Below are 20,155 nucleotides of genomic sequence, written 5' to 3'. Positions count from 1 at the left end.
GACAAGCCCCAGGAAGCAGAATGTGTGTGACGGTGTGTTCTGGAGGGAGGCAACCCAATGGCAGAGGTCAGAGGACGGCAGGGGTCCACGAGGACATGACCCTGCCGTGGGAGCTGAAGATACACATTAACTCAGCAGACAGGGGTGGGGAGAACATTCTGGAAGAGACAACAGGGTGTGCCCAACCCTGGCGGCCAAGAGAGCACAGAGTCTCAAGGCCCCACGGGACTGAGCACAAAGCAAGAAGCAGGGCTGTGTGCAGGGCCTGGGAGACAAGGCTGGAGTTGCTGGCAAAGCCAGTTCAATCCGGGACGTGGTGGCCATGTCACAGAGCTTGCCTTCCAGGTTAAAGAAGGCTTTGAAGGTTTCAAGCGGGGAAGTGATGTGGTCTGATTTGAGTGTGAATCGCTCGCTCTGGCCGGTGTGTGGACGGAGCGCCAGGTAGTCACGGGGAAGGAGCGGGACCAGTTAGGAAGGAGGCTGCAGCTGAGGTCCACGCAAGAGGTGATGGTGGCGAGGATGGGGCGGATGGAGAGTGGAGGGCTTGGAGAGGTTCAGGAGTCAAACCAGCAGAACTTGGCGACAGACTGGCCCTTGGGGTGAGGGAAAGGAATACAAAGGTCTTCCAGGTTTCTGCCCTGTACTGAGGGTGGGGCTGCCATTTGCAGACAGAAAATAGGGGCCAGGGGTGGGGGGAGGTGGGGGAGGACAGGTGGGGTTGGTTCCAGGCGTGCTGGATTTGAGACACCTTCGTTCACACCACAGAAGGTTCAGTAAGCAGCTGGCCGGAGGGGCGTGGAGCTCAGGGGAGTCTGGCCCTCCACCATCTCCGCTCTCCCTCTCCCAGCCCTAGAAGCCATGCTCCCCGCCCAGCCCCAGTCCGCGCCCCCTTGCTGGCGCTCCAAAAGCTTATCTCCGTCCTCATCATGCTGGTGCCTCACAGCCAGTCGCAGAGGAAGGAGGCCTGCAGCCTGGGGTCAAGGCTAGGGCCCACCCTGGCTGCTCTGAATGCATGCCCTCCCCCACCCCCCCATCACTGGAGTTCCTTCCTCTGCCTCCCAGCCCGTCTGCTCTCCAGCGCCTCTTCACTGCCAGCGGCATCGCCGGAGAGATCTCTGCTCACGGTCCTCACTCCCCCAAATCCACGCAATCTCCTTTCTGCTTCTCCACCTCCTCCGGGACGAGAAATGGCTCAGCTGTCACCACTGGCTGCTTTACACTTGACCTTTCCCATGTCCTCCCTGGCATCCTTCCCTCCTGGGTCTCCGGCTGCCCCGTTATCTTCGCTAGCTTCTCTGTCATCAGCGTCTCCTTTTCTCTGCCTTCTTAAATGGTGCCATTCCCCAGGCTGTGTAGATTGACCAGCCTCGCCCTCCTCCTGCAGCTACCCCAGCCTACCCCCGCCTCGATGCTCAGGGGTGGCCGCATTGACCCGTGGTGCCGGCAGTTCAGCAGCCCCGTCACCGGCGTCCCTGGGCTGGCCTGGGCCGTGCCCCACTTGCTTTCTGCTGCCGCCATGGAGCGCAGCCCAGCTCGTTCCAGATTCCATGGAAAAGCACTGAGAAGACAGGCGAGCCCCACTGGACAAAACAGCGAATGAGGAGTTCTGGTGGGAGGACCCTCACCCTGTGCTCCAGGCCTTGGATCTCGAGTTCCCAGGCACAGTCTCTCTTTTTTTTTTTTTTTGCGGTACGTGGGCCTCTCACTGCTGTGGCCTCTCCCGTTGCGGAGCACAGGCTCCGGACGCGCAGGCTCAGCGGCCATGGCTCACGGGCCTAGCCGCTCCGTGGCATGTGGGATCCTCCCGGACCGGGACACGAACCCGTGTCCCCTGCATCGGCAGGCAGACTCTCAACCACTGTGCCACCAGAAAAGCCCAGGCACAGTCTCTTAACAAGCATGTATTTGGGGTCCAAATTTGGGACGATATGATACCAGTTTTTACTCTGAAATCAAAGAATCTTGGTATTTTCTCTCAGGTACGTTCTAGGTAGCATCAAGTCACCAGGGACAGCTGACTGGAAAGGCTTTGCTCCAGATACTTTTTCCCGTTCCTTGCTGTACTTTGTTCTCCGGATGCCAAGTGTTACATACGCTTATATTTTTCAGCACCTCGTTTTTACCTCTTGGAGATCTGACAGCGGATTCCAACCTTGATTCCACTGGGAACCATCCAGGGAGCTTTAAAAACTACTGACCCCCGATCTCGTGGGAGATCGAGAATGGATCGACGGAATCAGTCTGAGGTACGGCCTGGGCATCCAGATGTTAAAATGCTCCTCAGGGATTCCACTATGTGGCCACAGCTGAGAACCATAGTCTAGAGACTGAACAGTGGTGGTCCCGCTGTAAACCATTTCTCAAAGGCTCAGTTAAGTAAGTATTTGTCTTTGGCTACTTCTGTGTCCCACAATAATTGGCTTCCTTTCCCCTCTTCCCCGCAGAATGGAAATCCACTCTTCCTAAGGGATCCTGGGGTTTGTTCTGGGGGCCACTCACCTCATAGGGTTCCTTGGTGGGCCTGCACTTTTCTATCTGGTAGAGCTGGGTCTTGTAACAGACGCTGTCCTGGATGTCAGATTTCTACCAGAGGAGAAGAGAAAAAAAGCCTGGCTTAACTCCCAGGAAATAGAAATGTCCATTAAGCATTCATTAATTTTTAAACCAGCGCTTGGCTGAGAAAGGGTAGAAAGGGGTTGGCAAGGCACTTAATCGCAGTGCAAAGCCTCATCCAAGGACGGAGTGTGGGGAGAGCCCAGCACCCAGAATCAGGTGACCTATTTCTGTTCCTGGCTCTGCCAAGGAAAGGGCCAGGTGACCCTGGGCACATCACTGCTCCTTGCTGGGCCTCAGTCCTTTCATCTGTACGATGAAGACCACTCTAAGACATGAAAGCAGAGACCAAGTATGTGAGCTGGGGAGAATACCTTATTTTACTGAATTACTGAATGGGATACAGATGTTGCTTATTTAAAAACAGCCCTAAAATGGATAAATAACAAGGACCTACTGTACAGCACACAGAGCTAGATTTAGTATCTTGTAATAACCTATAATGGAAAATAATCTGAAAAAGAATATATATATATATATATATGTATGTATAACTGAATCACTTTGCTGTATACCTGAAACTAACACAACACTGTACATCAACTATACTTCAATTAAAAAAAAAAAGCCCTAGTTCCTGCCCCCCGTCCCAATAAATGTCACAGCAATTCATAATATAGCTTAAAGAAGAAGACAGATAACCACACCTAAGATGATCTAGGGGCACTGTTTAGGTGCAATCCTCTCTGGCGACAGGTGAAATGAAATGACTGATTAATTTTTCAGCCAACAAATATTCACAGAATGCCTTTACAGGCTCTCCAAATTAAAATCCACGCTTCTAGGTTTTAGAAAGAGGAAACAAGAATCAAGGGATAAGGGGAGAAATGACAAATAATTAAGTTACAATATTTTACTTTTTTTTTTTTGCAGGTTATTAGTCATCAATTTTATACACATCAGTGCATACGTGTCCATCCCAATCGCCCAATACAATATTTTACTTTTTAGTTCACTCATTTTGCTTTCAAAATTATACATGGTTGTTAGTAATTGGTTAATGATATCCATAACTGGCACAGTGCATAGGTGCAATTAAATTAGCCTTGTGTGGAAATTACTGAGTGGACCAGCTATGACTGTCTGTGGGGAATAATTCATTCTTAAAAGCAGCCACCCACCTAGACAGTGGTTCTCAGAACAGCTATGTCTTATGATTTAAGGTTTAAGTGTGAAACAGACAATAAAATAAGAAAGAACCTTCTCCAGTTAGAACTAAGTTAGTTGAGTTTCCAGGGAACTTCTCAGTAAACAAAACCACAGAGCTTTTCAACACTGTACCATTTGTAACCCTGATGCTGGGCAAACACAGCAGATGGCAAGACATCCAGAGAAGGCAAGACGTACCCTAAGAGCTTCACACAAATGTCTCTTACTTGGGATGAGCCGTGTGATTAAGAGTGTGAGTAACCAAAGTTTGCATCTGTAGATGTGGAGGTAGACATAGGAAAGAAACTAGGGCTTCCCTGGTGGTGCAGTGGTTAGGAATCCGCCTGCCAATGCAGGGGACGCGGGTTTGAGCCCTGGTCCGGGAAGATCCCACGTGCCGCGGAGCAACGAAGCCCATGCACCACAACTACTGAGCCTGCGCTCTAGAGCCTACGAGTCACAACTACTGAGCCTGAGTGCCGCAACTATGGAAGCCCGCATGCCTAGAACCCGTGTTCTGCAATAAGAGAAGCCCTCACACCACAAAGAAGAGTAGCCCCTGCTCGCTGCAACTAGGGAAAGCCCGTGCGTAGCAATGAAGACCCAACACAGACAAAAATAAAAAATATAATTTAAATAAGGAAAGAAACTATTTTAAAAACTAAAGCCCCTCTATCTTATTGATCAGTATCCAGAAAACTGGTCCTTTCAAAAGAAGAATGTTTGAATCTGCTAGCTTACTCAGGAAAGTAGCAATGTCATCCTTTAAATATGTGAAATCATAAACTTTATAGTCAGTTTCATGGAAACATTTTTTTAAACTAATTTTTGTTTTTTTGGGGTTTTTTTGCGGTACGCGGGCCTCTCACTGTTGCGGCCTCTCCCGTTGCGGAGCACAGACTCCAGACGCGCAGGCTCAGCGGCCATGGCTCACGGGCCCAGCCGCTCTGCGGCATGTGGGATCTTCCCGGACCGGGGCACGAACCCCTGTCCCCTGCATCGGCAGGCGGACTCTCAACCACTGCGCCACCAGGGAAGCCCTAAAACTAATTTTTGAACAACATTCATCATTTCAAAAAGAAAATCAGCGTGTGACCCTCCTCTGTTCCTTTTACTTGAGAACTACTTGTCCCTAGCATGGTGGTTCCTAAATGGTGTGATCCTGAGCCCATATGAGTGAAAAAAGTTGTTAGCAGGCATCTACAATATGTGCGCATTTATTTATAAATTATAAGCATGTACTGTACTAACATATCACGTACATTATAAAATAGGCAATAAAATAGGAATTTAAAAGGATAAGAAAAGAAAGAAATATAGGACATATGGTCTTCTTATAAAAGAGAAATGAGAAATGGCTTCAAGTCTAACATGTCTTTTAAGCTCATCATCATAGGTGAACAGAGGACCTCTGGTCTCTGGTATGAGAGAATTTCTTAATCCCTCTTATCACATAATAAAATGATATAAATAACATACTATGTATCAAAGGTCCAGTCTTTCTGAACTCCACTTCTCTCCTGAAGTAGCTTTCCCGTGACCATGACACTGGCTCTGAAATCCAGCTGCATATCTGTTCCCTTCTGAAGTTTCGTCCCATCACTGCTTCTGGAGCACGTATTTTTCCCCCATAAAACATTGCTCTTATTTTTAAATGCCTTTTACTATAATGTTTCTTCTCATGTACATCATTCCTTCTGTGGCTCACCAAAAAAAAAAAAGCTGTTCTGTGGATAATTTCCTGTTGAAGCCAAATCTGGGAAATACCCTAAGCTGAATCAGCTTAGAAACATCGATACTTTTGTTCCATTGTTTGACAAATCTCCCGTCAAGCTTCTTCATCTATTCGGCAATGTTTTCTAGATGTCTCCCAAATCCATTTGCTAATAAGAGACACATTCTGATCATGCTGTCTTCTGGGCATCATTTTGGTCATTTTCGCCCTCATCAGGGAGAATATCATTTCCCCAACTATCGGTGAATTTTCATCTTTAGCTTTAATGTAGAAACCTCATAAAAGGCTTGTAAGCCTATTGTTTAGTGGAATTTTGTGGGATATTGGGCTATCACATGACTTTAAATAGCATCGAAAAACTCTAGAAGTTCCTCTTTACGTACTGGATTCTAAATGTCTTCCTAACAGTGATGACCCCATACAACCTGATCTCAAGGCGCCATATAGGCAAGGTGATGATCATCCTTCAGGAATGGGTATGAAATCAAATTTCAGATGGGCTTCCTGACAATTCCAAATTTCTCTGGCTGACTTCCTGTTAGATCTGGTCAGTCATCACCATTCTGAGTAGGAGAAACAGAAGGAGTGATATGCGGAATCCATACTGCCTGTGATCCAGTTTTCTTTGCAGAATTCCTTTTTAACCATTGTCCATTTGGAAAGAGTTGATCTAGTCAAAACTAGATACTGAAGCATGTAAGTTCCCTCACCCAGGCATGTATGAACTTCATGAGGCAGAAGAATGAAGGTGACCAAAGCCTGAGGGTACCGTGGTCCAACCCAGGCTCCCAGCTCTACCTCCTTCATCTTCAACACACGCGACACCTGGACCATCTGATGCCCAGACTGAGTGAAGGGGCCAAGGTTTCACTTTTGCTTTCTAGAGAAGTAAATGTAAATAGTGGCTTTCTCAACTACCACGCTTTAGAGGTGAATGCTTGAGGGGCTCAGCTCCCCAACTTTTATGATTACACAAGCCCCAGTGCATCTAAGTGGGGACCCCAAGGAGCCAAGAGAAACAGAGCCAAAAAGGCAACAAGAAGCTGAAAGGAAAAGAGGCTTGAATCTCTCATGAGTCTGCCCAGAGCTTAACCCTGTGGGAGAATATTTTTAAAACACCTCAGATAAAAAGCGCTCCCTGAGAAGCAGGTTTTGCTACTATTTTATCCCACCTTCAGGAAACTCGGCCTCACATTAGTTTCAATTAACAGCTCAGATCAAGTGTCGGTAACTGGGAAACACTTCCAGTGTCAGAGCTTGTCTTTCCACAGAGACCAGAGAAAACCACCGTGGGGCTCCACTCACCCCTGACAAATAGCGCTCGAGCTTCTTGTTTAAGAGGAAGTAGATGGCAAGGATGTGGCAGGCGCGGTTGGAGAGCACGGTGTTGATCACGTCGCTGTTCTTGTAGCCCAGCTTCTCCGTCATGTGCAGCACCACGCTCGGGCTCAGGTCTTCCAGGGAAATCCTGCAGGGCAGAGGGACAGAGAAGCAGTCACCTCTCCACCGTCACTGAGAGGCTCCAGGACCTCCTTAGTGATGCTCACAGACATGACGGCACAGAAACCGCCCCCCCCAACAGACACACACACGGGCCCCCTCGTGGAAATCAGTCCATTCATTCACTCATTCATTCACTTGACTTTTTATTATGAAAAGTTACATATACAGAAAAGTAACGGGAATCGTCTAATAGCCTATGTGTGTACCCAATTCCTGGGTGAAGCAGTTGTTAACACTTTGGCTTGCTTTCTTTCTTCCTTCCTTCCTCCATCTCTCCCTCCCTTCCTTTCTTTCCTAAATATTTTAAATCACAAACATCATGACATCTTTTTTCCTAAACACCTCGACCTGCATCTTTAAAAACCAAGGACATCTCCTGTAGAACCACAATACCATCAACACACCCAACAAAATTTTAGTAATCTCTTAATATTCTCTGATATCTAGAATATATTCAAATTTACCCAATTGTCCCAAGTTTCTTTACAATTTGACATTTTTTCCTTAAAATGTATTTATTGGAAATGGGGTGGAGCCCACACTTAGGTTGGGTGGAAGCTGAGTTGGGGAAGGAGGGTGTTCAGGAGCCAGCCCAGAGAGTGTTTGAAGGAACAATGTGAGTTCACAGGTTCACAAATAGGAGATTTGAGGCTCAGCTGTAAAGTAAAGTGCTCTCAGAGGACAGGTTAAAGCTTCTACACAGGACTATTATGAAGATAAACTCCTTGGGATAAAATGCCAAAGAAATGAATGCCAGGCATTCATTTAACCACTCATTCACTCCTTCGTTCATTCAACAAGTCCCTGCCTCATGGAGTTTACATTCCAGTGGGGAAGACAGAAAATAAATTCATTTATTCTTCATGACAGTCTTACGAGTAGGTACCATTATTATCCCCATTTTACAGATGGAGAAACTGAGGCCCACAACAGGGAAGTAACTTGCCCAGGGACACCTAGGCAAGAAGTGGCAGCTATGGAGAACACAAAAACAGGCTGAGGGGCATAGAGAGTATGTGTGTTGGTAGCGGAGGTGTGTCATCAGAGAGGAGGTGCTACAGTCCTTCAGAGAGATGCAAATACAGTACTGTGTGAGCAGAAGGCGAGCACATCTGGCTAGAGAGCTCTGTAACCGCCGCCAAAGAGTCTGAAGACATTTCTGGTGGAACCTCAGAACCATAACACTAGGAAAAACCACACAGTATAACCCCATAATGGTGCCGAAGAGGAAACCGACTTGCCAAGGTCACAGGCCCGTTAGTAGAGGCAGCAAGGGCAGACCTGGGTCTCTTGACCACTGTAACCTACGTCAGCTCTCCCTCTATGTGGCTAAGTGCCGTCCAAAGAAAAGGTGCCCAAGAAACCACAAAATCTGCCTTCCTCACTCCTGTTGGCTACAAAATCACAAATTCTAGAAAGCAGGTTGGAGGACGGTTGGTATGATTAATGGTTAAAAATAATGTTTGTTTAAAAAGGATACAATTACGTGAAGATTGACACAAGCACTTAACACAGAAAGCACAACTGTTTGAAACTAGCTGGTAACAACCACATGCCAGCAGCCCTGCCCTAAGTCAATGACACCACTGCTGCTTGACCTCACTCCTGGCCAATGAGATCACTGACATTGGCCAATCAGACCACTGCCTCATGGCCTCACCTCCCAGCCAATCAGATCATGATTTTTGTGACCCTCCCCCCCCACCCCTGGCCAATCACCCACAGCTACACATGGATGGCCCCGCCCCCTACCAGGAGCAGGCCCTGGAAGGGAGGGTGCTCTGGGTGTGGGGTGCCACCGGGGTGGGGGTGGGGCTGGGGGTGGAGGAGAGGGGAGGAAAGTGAGCAGGGGAGACGCCCCGTCTCTGCCCTTTGTACCCGCTGTCTTCCAAAACAGGTGAACTCTGCCAAACGTAGACTGTGGACTGGCTCGTGACTGAGAGTAATATTTTAAACATTTTCAATAAGCAATGCATGTATTTAGTGCTCTCCTGTATCCGTTGTTGAACCTGTGTTATCTCTCCAAGTTTCTTTCTTTTTTTAAATTTTACTTATTTTTTTATACAGCAGGTTCTTATTAGTTATCCATTTGATACATATTAGTGTATATATGTCAATCCCAATCTCCCAGTTCATCCCACCACCAACCCCTCCCCCACCGCCGCTTTCCCCTCTTGGTGGATAAAGAAGATGTGGCACATATATACAATGGAATATTACTCAGCCATAAAAGGAAATGAAATTGGGTCATTTGTAGAGACGTGGATGAATCTAGAGACTGTCATACAGAGTGAAGTAAGTCAGAAAGAGAGAAACAAATATCGTATATTAACGCATATATGTGGAACCTAGAAAAATGGTACAGATGAACTGGTTTGCAGGGCAGAAATTGAGATGCAGGTGTAGAGAACAAACGTATCTCTCCAAGTTTTGATGATATAGACAATGGTAAAAAATGTTCCAGAACTCTAGGTATAATTTTGAGTAAATTTGCATTAAATCCAATTTGATTCCACTTTGGTCTAATTCCGTCCTCTGAACCAATGACCTGCTTTCCCTCCCACTCATGTCCAGAGCTAACTGGAGGTGTGGGAGAGTGTCCAGGCCCAGGCAGCACAGGAAGGAGGTAGCCAAGGTCGGCTCTAAAAAAAATGTCTGTTCCCAGAACAGGGAGGGGGGCCTGGCACACAGCAAACATCTGTGACTGACTGACATGAACATTTATTATAAAGAGTTTAAAGACATTTTCCTCTTGCCTCTTGGGGCTATCAACTTGGAGGCCCAGATGAATTAACAGAAGGCTTTACAGAAGAGTGATATAAAACACAGGACCTTTATTTTCTCTCTTTCCCAGAAGTAAAACATTGACAACATCTAAAATAATTAAATCTGGGGCTATGAATGTTGGGAAGCTATAAAATAGACTTTGTAAAGAAAATATTCCTTTCCCTGGTCACATGTTCTTACTCCCTTTATCTGTGTGCTGGTAAAAGCAGAAAAATAATCATCAAAAGCACATTTTTTTTGCATTATATATTTTTCATAATAAAGACTGTAAATAACTCGTGTCTTTTCCAATAGTTGAGATTTCTGGTTTCATTACTTAAAAACTGGACGTTGATTTGCCTCTAGTATAAAATGAGTAACGAACCTTAGCTAAACAGAAGATATTGAGCTGCTGTTTTCCTTCATATACAAGCTCTTAACCATTTTTACAATCTACCCAACTAGATCTTGTGCAGCCTTTATTGCTTTTGACCAAGTCCAAATGCAAAAATGACCAATCTGGCAAAGCCAGTATGGGTTACTAGAATTTAAGTTTTAATCTACCAAAGCCTGTTTATAAGCTACAAAATGAGATGCCTGGGTCTGAATCTTTGTGAATGAAGATGTGGTCAGCAAGGAGGGGGGATTGTATTTTTAACAGCGGCTTCACTTCCTTTAACAGCTGCCGCATTGAGTGGATTGATTCTGCTCATTTAGACCGTGATTACATTAGGTTAATGACTCATTTGGCTGCCACCAGCGCCTCCTCCTTTACAGAGAGCACACCTGGGCGTGCCAGGCAGCATGAGCCCTGGTGACGAGGCACGGCTCCTCAGCTTTGCTTTCCGTCTCACACTGGGCTAATATTCCCGGTTTCTATTTCAGGTACTAGCCCAAACCGAGCCAGCACTGGAAACCAGCAGTCTATTTCCAGGTTCCCTTGGTAACCTAAGTAACCTAGACTTTGTTTACATTACCTCCCATAAGTCAAATGCTAGCACTGTAGATAACAGCTATCTATGGCCATGGCGAGTGCAAATGTGGCCCAGTAGCCAGGAGGCGGGTCCCAGCACTGTCCACCCACACCCCCTGAAGTTCTTCTAGAACTTCCTCCCCAAGACAGAGCTCTGCCTGCCCATCTCATTTGGAGAAGTCAGTGCCAACTTTCATAAGTCTTGGTGGATGTTTCCAGACCTTCCTGGGCATTTTGAAGATAGGATCACAGAGGACACGTCTTCCCTGCCCTGTCAGTGCTGAACCTGTCCCGCTTCATCAGTGGTTCTCTTGTCTTCATCTGAGCCTCAGATCTAGAATGCACAGGCCACTCCAGGTCTGAAGGAAGAAGGGACTCAAGGTAGGTCCCAGTCCTGGGGGTATTGGACCCACAGGTCCTCACATTGGCTCTAAAGTCACCAAGGGGAGAGTCCTCATTCCTCCACTCGGGCTAGTTAACAATACGTCACATGAGTAGGGAAAAGTACAAGGAAATGTTCTCCTGTACTTGTTTTCAAATCTGTACTCCATACCTGCGCATGGGGACACGTGGGCCATCATGAGGTGTCCCTCAGGGATACCTGAGGACTCCTGTGGACTCCTGCCTGTAAGCCTTCCCTAAAGAGTCCTCACAGAAATGGCACAGGGAAACACGGCCTGAAGCAAAGGACTCCTGCCCTTGACTTTTCTTTCTGCCCCCAACATTTCAGGGCAGGGGACTTAGGGCTGAAACAAACATCAGAGCAAAGAGGCGGCGGAAGAGGAGCCCGGGGGATGGTTTGGAAAGGGAGAGAGGCGATTGCACTGGATTCCGCCTGATGCCGACAGGAGAGCTCTTGAGTGGAACACACATACACACACACACACACACACACACACACACACACACACACTCAAACACAAACATAACAGACACACTCAAACAGACACACACAGACACACACACACTCACTCAGGTCATAGCTAGTCTACACGGTCCCTTGGTGTGAATTAGAAAGAGGTGCTGCTTTGGAAAAATGCAGGCCCTCAGGAGCAGGTTTGATAAGGGGAGTGCGGCCTGATTTCACCGTCCTCACGCCCTCCGCCGGGCGCCCCCTGCAGGGCGCACTCTGCACAGCCGCACGGGCCGGCCCCGCCTACACTTCCTCTTGTGTGCGCCGTGGGAAAAGGCAGCCAAGAGAAGGCGTGGCCTTTCCTCGAATCGCGTGAAGCTTCCTGTCCAGAACTATTCAGGGGCTGGTAAGACAGGCCCCAGGGTCTTGCCCGAGGAGGAGTCCCTCTGTGTGCACTGGATTACCTGTTGGGATAGGTGACATTGCATGGCACTTTGCCCATGTAATTCTCATTAAGCCAGCGATTCGCCAGTGCTTGCTGGATATTGGGCCTCTTCACAGGATCTGGCTCCAGGAGAGAACGCAGGAAGTTCACGGCTCCTGCAAAGACATTCAGCAGAGAACACGCATGTGTTACAGGCTGAAGGAAGACCCAGGGCAAGGGACCCACCACACCTCCCGAGCCACTGCTGATCTAGTTTCTGGATCTCTGGGTGTCATAAGGCAAGAGTTTAAGATATCTGTCCAAGAGATGCACCTGGAACACGGTAGAGCACGAACCAGTGCGGGTCTCCCCGCATCCTATACTTCCCCAAACCACGTGTGGTCTTATGGTCCACTGCTGTGGTTTTTTCTCTGGTCCACTGCTAAAGGTGAGCCAAAGAGGGATGAAAGAAAGTAAAAAGACAGTGCTTGATCCCAAGGTAGGTTTTGAGGATATATATATATTATTATATATATAATATAATTATATATTTATGTATTATATATATGCAAATTCTTTTCAGATTCTTTTCTCTTTATAGGTTATTACAAAATACTGAGTATCGTTCCCTGTGCTATACATGCATCCTTTAAGATTATAACAGTGGAGACAACTACACAACATGGGAAAATACGCTTATAATGCACATGAAGGTCACAGGCTCCAAAACTGTTCAGCAGGAGAATATGCAGGTCCTCATATGGACAAGGAATGCCAGGGATTCCTTCAAAATGAAGATGGTCTGTCTTGCTTGAGTTTTGGGACCAGGATATTTTCTTATTTATACTCATTTTATGAAGCACTGTGATATTATCCTTGCAAGAGAAAAAAATACTCTTTTATGTAGCTTTGTACATGATATCCAATTTCCAATATACCAAGTAATAGATTCCGGAAAATAATCTTAATTTGCTTGGTCACGAAACTTTTCTATCTTCTCCCCAAAGCTATTTTTCAATTTTCTAAGATAATCTAACTTTTCAGTGATAAGTCATAAAAATTCTCACTTTCTCACAGGCTTTAGCTGTCATTTCAAAAACTGTCCTTTACAGAATGATGGGTGTTACTGTCAACCATTTTTTGCAGGGTAAAAATGAAGCCTTCAAAAGAGGAGCTAACTCTGATGCCAGAATCAACCCCAAAGAAATAGCCTTTGCTAGTTCAGGACCCCAGGTAACCTCTCCAGGTGCGTTCCCACACAGTTGATGAGGTCACCAGAAGGTCATTTCGCTTTGAGAACGTTGTGGGTAAAAATATATGCGTAGATGCCGGAACAGTCAATGAGATACATTTACTATGCTAAGTTTTATAGCTGGGTCTCCAAATCAAACCTTTCTAAAATGTTCTTCAATGCTCTGAAAAGCAAGTGGGGCTCCAAAAGAGGGCTTCCTCTTGTTGGAACCTCTATCTCCCTTCTCTCACCTCCCCTATATTGTAAGGTCATTTACATTTGCTTTATCAGGGGCATCTATTGGTCAAAGAAAAAAAGATGTGAGCTTAATGAGTTGAAACGGGGATGCTATTCAGTAAATGATGTTTCTTTTACAGACATCTCTGTTGCTTACCCTCAAAGGACCCGAACAGCAACCCAGGCTTTCTCAGAGTATGATTAACCAGAAGAGCTAAGAACAGACTGGATGTGTGTTTTTGTTCTATTTTCAGAACAGGCGCTGTGCGCCTTCACAAATTGCTGATGAGCACAAGTAATTTTAGTTCAGATCTCTACTGGTGAATTTTCTTTCTGTGGACATCACAAATATTGCCTTACTATCCAAAAAGGACTTTGAAAACATCCTTAGAGCTCTTTGCAGTTTGTGTTAGGGTCTTGAATATCCCTATGACTCATGAGCAACAGGGATTAAAATATTCTCCAGTGTCCTGGAAAGCCATGGGGGGAACAGCCATGCGTCCCAGCCCGTCTTCTAAGCTAGCGCTTGGGGTCTCCACTAGGGCTCAAGTGTAGGGATGGCCCACACGGGGCGCGCTCCCTCTCTGTGCTCCATGTCACAGAAGGTACACACTCCACCGGTGCAAAACCTGTTACCTCCATGAGCCTCAGCTTTCCAAAGTCTGGACTGGCTTGTGTGAGCTCCTGACCCTGTGCCTAGGGAAAGAGCCACAGGAGACAGACGAAGCCATCAAACTTTTTGCTCCAGTGCAGCCCATGGGACGCCAGCTGGGGTCTCCCACACCTGAAGCTCCTTCCCCATCACCTCCCAGGAGAAAGCAGCAACAACAATTATTGGACTGTCGAGGCTTCTCAGAAATCTTTTTTTTCATATATATGTATGTGTGTGTATATATTTATATATATACACACACACACACACATATATATAAAAATATATGTATTCTTTTTCAGACTCTTTTTCATTATAGGTTATATACAAGGTACTGAATGTAATTCCCTGTGCTATACAGTAGGGCCTTGTTGTTTATCTATTTTATATATAGTACTATGTATCTGTTAATCCCAAATTCCAAATATATCTCCCCCCACCACTGCCCTTCCCCTTTGGCAACCATAAGTTTGTTTCCTCTGCCTGTGAGTCTCTTTCTGTTTTGTAAATAAGTTCATTTAAATCATTTTTTTTAGATTCCATATATAAGTGATATCATATATTTGTTCTTCTCTGTCGGACTAACTTCACTTAGTATGACAATCTCTAGGTCCATCCAAGTTGCTGCAAATGGCATTATTTCATTCTTTTTTATGACTGAGTAATATTCCATTGTACATGTATATTACATCTTCTTTATCCATTCATCTGTTGCTGGACATTTAGGGTGCTTCCATGTCTTGGCTATTGTAAATAGTGCTGCTGTAAACATTGGGGTGCACATATCTTTTTGAACTAGAGTTTTCTCCAGATACATGCCCAGGAGTGGGATTGCTGGATCATATGGTAATTCTATTTTAGTTTTTTAAGAAACCTCCATACTGTTTTCCATAGTGGCTGCACCAATTTACATTCCCACCAACAATGTAGGAGCGTTCCTTTTTCTCCACACCCTCTCCAACATTTATTATTTGTAGGCTTTTTGATGGTGGCCATTCTGACCAGTGTGAGGTGATATGTCATTGTAGTTTTGATTTGCATTTCTCTAAAAATTAGCGATGTTGAGCATCTTCTCATGTGCCTGTTGGCCATCTCAGAAATCTTAACTGGCATTGGCTCAACCCTCACAAATGCTAACACTCCACCTTCAGCATCACTTCAGTGACTTCATGGTGCAAAACCCTCTAGATCTGAACTGAGTGTCAGGAATGTATTCTAAGTGCCATCATTGATGTGTAGTGATGAAAAGGTAAATGTGAAAGCCATGAAAGGCATTCACAACTCTGTGATGTACAAGCACCAACAAGCAGAAAGAGAAACTGTCTAGAAGCCAGAATTGGCAAGATCCCAACAGCTTAAGCTTTCAAACTACATGGTGGAGAAGAGAGGCAATTCTTCAAAAGCGTGCAGAACAGACTCACAAGGACAATAACACTGTGCTCTTTTTCAGCTCAAATTTGGCAAAAATTATTCCAACTTAACCTAAAAAAAGAGTGCTATTATACAACAGACGTGGAAAGATCATTACAAGCATGAATGATAGGGGACTTCCCTGGTGGCACAGTGGTTAAGACTCCGTGCTCCCAATTCAGGGAGCCCGGGTTTGATCCCTGGTCAGAGAACTAGATCCCACATGCATGCCACACCTAAGAGTTCGCATGCTGTAACTAAGGAGCCCACGTGCCACAACGAAGGAGCTGGTGAGCCACAACTAAGGAGCCCACCTGCCGCAACTGAGACCCAGCACAACCAAATAAATATTCTCAAAAAAAGATGAATGATAGAATCATCAAATTAATAAAGATGTGTTAGTGAGACACAATAAAATGGCATATCCTCAATTTGGATGCTTCAATTTTGATATTACTCAAAACATGAGGACAACAGATAAAACCACCAAATCTGGGATGGGGAGGGGAGCGGAGGCATCTTATACTGAATAACATAAAGAAAGATAGGGAAGCAACTCAGTATAGTAGGGAAGTTCAGGTTTGGGGGTCAAGCAGATGCAAATTAAAAACCAGAGAAGCTATATGACCTCACCGAGACTCAGTTTCCTCCTTAATAAATTGGGAATAATAGAACTTACCTTACAGAGTTGTTTTGAGAACAGGAGGTACTGTGAAGAGCACTTACCAATGGCCATTCAGTAAATGGCAGCTACTCGTGTTACTGTAAGCTAGTATTCTGGGATGTAAACAAGGCAGTATCATACAGTATCACAAATGAAGGTGGGCCAGGCACGGTAGAAGGGAGAAGTGGTAAACTCGGGGTGCAAAGGACAAAGGGTTGGAGAAGCAGGGGGCTGATGGAAGGGCAGTAGCTGATCCCCGAAACTGAAGCCATTCCCTCTGTAAACAAGATGACCTGAGCTTCCTCAGCAGCTGGGGCACAGCTCTGGGCGCTACCGCATCGAGCCCGATCCCATATCTGAGTAGTCAAATGAATCTATGGGCTGCCTTCCCAGACCACACACTTTAACACAAGTGCCAGAGACTTAGATTCCCTGAGCAACTACTATGTGCCAACGCTATGTTTGGTACATGGCACAAAGGGTTAAAGCCCAAGATGAGTAGATATACACGTATCCCAATGGTAAAATAATAAAAGGGGGAGGGCAATGTCCAAATTCCTTAATCATAAAATCAGATATAGAAATGCACTTCATGCTTGTTCATGCCTGACCAGTCAAGACCACAACATCCTGTAGGAATGTGAAGATCTTTAACAAGCACACACAGAGCTTAAGGCCAAAGTCAAAACTGTCTGCTCAGCGCAGGAGCTACGTGAGGTTGGACACCAACTCCAGGGATGCTGACATTGCTTGGAACATTTCTAATTTTTCTTCTGTGGAACTTCTTTTGGATTTTTTTTTAACATTTTCAGGGGTGCAACTTTTACTTCTTTAAGGGTATATTTAATGGTCACAGTCAGAAGACACTTAGAGCCTAGCCTGCTAAGGCCAGATAATAGTATTGGGGTAAAAACAAGTTTGGTTCAGAAGTAATGAGACTGGTTTCCTCGTGCTCTTACTCTACCTTTCCTTGCCCTGCTGCCCAACCCTCCTCAGTGACGATGGCAGGGACCACTGCCCACCCCCCACCCCCACTCCTCCTCCTACAGCCTGTGGCTCACACTAATAATGCTGTTTGGTCAACGGATATTTCTGGCTTTCTGCCTTTCAGATATATGGTAGGGTTGCACTTCCTCAGTTTCTTTAGCTGGTGAAGCCATGTGACATGTTTTAGAAAGTTAGGAGTTATGAGTGGAATGTTGGTGGAAGATTTCACTGCTGACAAGAGACCTTCTAGATTTCTCTTTCCCTCTGCACGGATCAGATACATTTGAAATGGTGGCTGCCCCATTGGTCTGGGACCCTGACTAATTAGAATGAGCAGAACCCTTTGACCTTTGATCCAACTCTCCATAGACATAAGGAGGAATGAGAAAAGAATCTTTGTTGAATTCCCTGGTGGTCCAGTGGTTAGGACTCTGTGCTTCCAATGCAGGGGGCACAGGCTCAATCCCTGGTCGGGGAGCTAAGATCCCGCATGCCACATGTCGTGACCAAAAAAAAAAACCAAGAGAATCTTTGTTGTCTTATGCCACCGAGATCTGGGGACTGTTTGTTACTGCAGCATAACCTGGGCTATCCTGACTAATACAGTGAGAAGCAGCTCCAGCTCTTTAGGGTCTCACTGGGATTCAGAGTGAACACTGTCTGCCTTTTCCAGGCATGAGGATACAAACAACCTCCTATTGTTCTTTGTATTGGGCCACTTAGGACAAAACAGGCTCTGAATCATAAGAGGAACTTCAGAATCACTCTGAAAGATGGCGGTACTTATGACTATATAACCCTTAAAGAGACTACCTTGAAAGATTGAATTTATTTATAAACATTAAATCTTTTTTGTTACCACAATGAAGTATCATTAGACCCCTATCAGAATGGCTAAAATAAAAAGTAGTGAGAGTATCAGATGCTGGCAAGGATGCAGAGAAACTGGATCACTCACTCACACACTGCTAGAGAGAATGCCAAGTGGTACAGCCACTCAGAACAGGAGTGTTGACAGTTCCTTACAAACCAAATATATGCTTACTATACAACCCAGCGATTTCACTCCTAGGCATTCATCTCAGAGAAATGAAAACATGTTCACACAAAAACCTGTATATGAATGTTGACAGCAGATTTATTCATAGTAGCTGGAAACTGGAAACAACTCAATGTCCTTCAATGGGTGAATATTTACATTGTGGTATATCTATACCATGGACTACTACTCAGCAAGGAAAAGGTACAAAGGATTGATACGTGCAACAACTTGGACAGACTCCAAAGGAATTATGCTGAGTGACAAAAAGTGATATATATATATATATAAATATACAGCATTTTTGAAAGGACACATGATAGAGTTGGAGAACATGTTAGTGGTTGCCAGGGGTTAATTAGGAGGCAGGGAGGTGGCTGTGGCTACAGAAGGGTAGGACGAGGAATGCTGGTCATGGGACTGTTCCCTATCTTGACTGTGTAACTGTCACATGACTCTGCACATGTGATGAAACTGCATAGAACTAAATACACACCAATACACACAGGTGCAGGCATATTTCAATAAGCTCAATGGATTCTAACAAGGTCCTGGTGGTGATATTAAACTACAGTTACTTAAGGTCCTACCAATGGGGGAAACTGGGTGAAGGGTAAACATATCTCGCTGTATGATTTCTCACAGCTGCATGTGAATCCACAATTACACCACAACAAAAAGGTGTTTAAAAATTGTAATTGGTTAAACAACAACAACAACAAAAACCTATCTTTATTCTCTATCCCCTTATCCTGGTTTATCTGATTTTCTTTAGAGCATTTAAACTATTAAACATCACATGTGTTTGTTTATATATTATTTTTTGGCCTCCCCTGCTGATATGTATGCTCTCTATGGGTAGAGACTGTTCTATTCTCCTGGTGCCTAGAGCATTCCTAGCACAGAGTTGATGCCCAGGACATATTCACGGAATAAGTGAATGAATGTGAAATATGGAATGAATGAATGAATGTGCTTTCATTGCAGCACTTTCAACATTTCAGAAAGCTCTAAAACATAAATATAACAATTCAATCAACATTTTGCACATTTTCTAATTCCAGGAGTTATGGCTCTTGGTACAGAACTATTTCTTTCACAACGACAGAACTGTGTAACTCATCTTTCTGAGTACCTAATGCCTGCTTTGCTTTCAGCCTCCAGAGATTCGAACCTCCCCAGCAGAGGTGAAAGTATGAACCGAATTAGATAATTACCTATAAGAATGCATTTCAGCTTGGGTGCCATTTGGCAAGCATTAAATTCCGGGTCAGCCTCATGGATGCTTTATAAACTCAAGAAAAAAATACCTGACAGTAGTCAAACAAAAATGCTATATTTTGACCATGTTTCATACATTGAAATTAAATAATTACTCCTTTTTTCGTTCGTGGCCACATGCCTTATCTTAGTGAAGCTGAGTTTATTCTAAGGAGCCAATTAAATGACTGTCAAGGCCAAGCCAAGGCCAGGAACTTGAAGTGAATTGTGAAACAAACCAAAGAACACACTGTACTAATCTGCTGGATCTGAAACCAAACCTTAATACGAACTGTTTACTGAAATGTGAACCAGGTAAAGTTGAGTGTACTTTCCAAACACACCTGATGATTCAGTCTAATCAAGTAACCAAACCTATATATATTTAAAAGCTCCTGAACAGGCTCAAAAACTCACATTGCTAAACAAATCCCAGGCCAAAGTTGAATGAAACTAATATTTCTTTACAGTAACTTGACTAAGGAAGACACAATAGAAATGTGATGATCAACATTCTTTTCAAAGTCAACATTATAATATGGTGAGTTTTAAAACAAACCAGCCTGAAAGTATTTTTCCAAGGCAGACTATACGATCCTTTTGATCTGTGTATTTTGTGAAGAAGGAGGAAGTTAGGGGTTCAGATTTACAACGGAAAA

At 44.9% G+C, this 20,155-nt stretch overlaps 1 protein-coding gene across 1 annotated transcript in view; it reads right to left on the bottom strand.

Moving 5' to 3' along the window:
• Nucleotides 1-20,155, bottom strand: part of HUNK (hormonally up-regulated Neu-associated kinase) — a gene marked incomplete at both ends in the record, with an annotated part of 113,253 nt that overhangs the window by 11,452 nt on the left and 81,646 nt on the right. Inside the window, 3 exons of the mRNA XM_079705591.1 lie at nt 2,500-2,583; nt 6,803-6,965; nt 12,057-12,192. Of these exons, the coding sequence (XP_079561717.1) occupies nt 2,500-2,583; nt 6,803-6,965; nt 12,057-12,192 (383 nt within the window). The remainder of the gene's footprint in view (nt 1-2,499; nt 2,584-6,802; nt 6,966-12,056; nt 12,193-20,155) is intronic.

This window comes from Hyperoodon ampullatus, assembly GCF_949752795.1.
Source record: "Hyperoodon ampullatus genome assembly, chromosome: 5".
Classification (NCBI taxonomy): domain Eukaryota; kingdom Metazoa; phylum Chordata; class Mammalia; order Artiodactyla; family Ziphiidae; genus Hyperoodon; species Hyperoodon ampullatus.
Note: the sequence above shows the minus strand (reverse complement) of the source record. Positions and strands in the feature narration are given on the sequence as shown.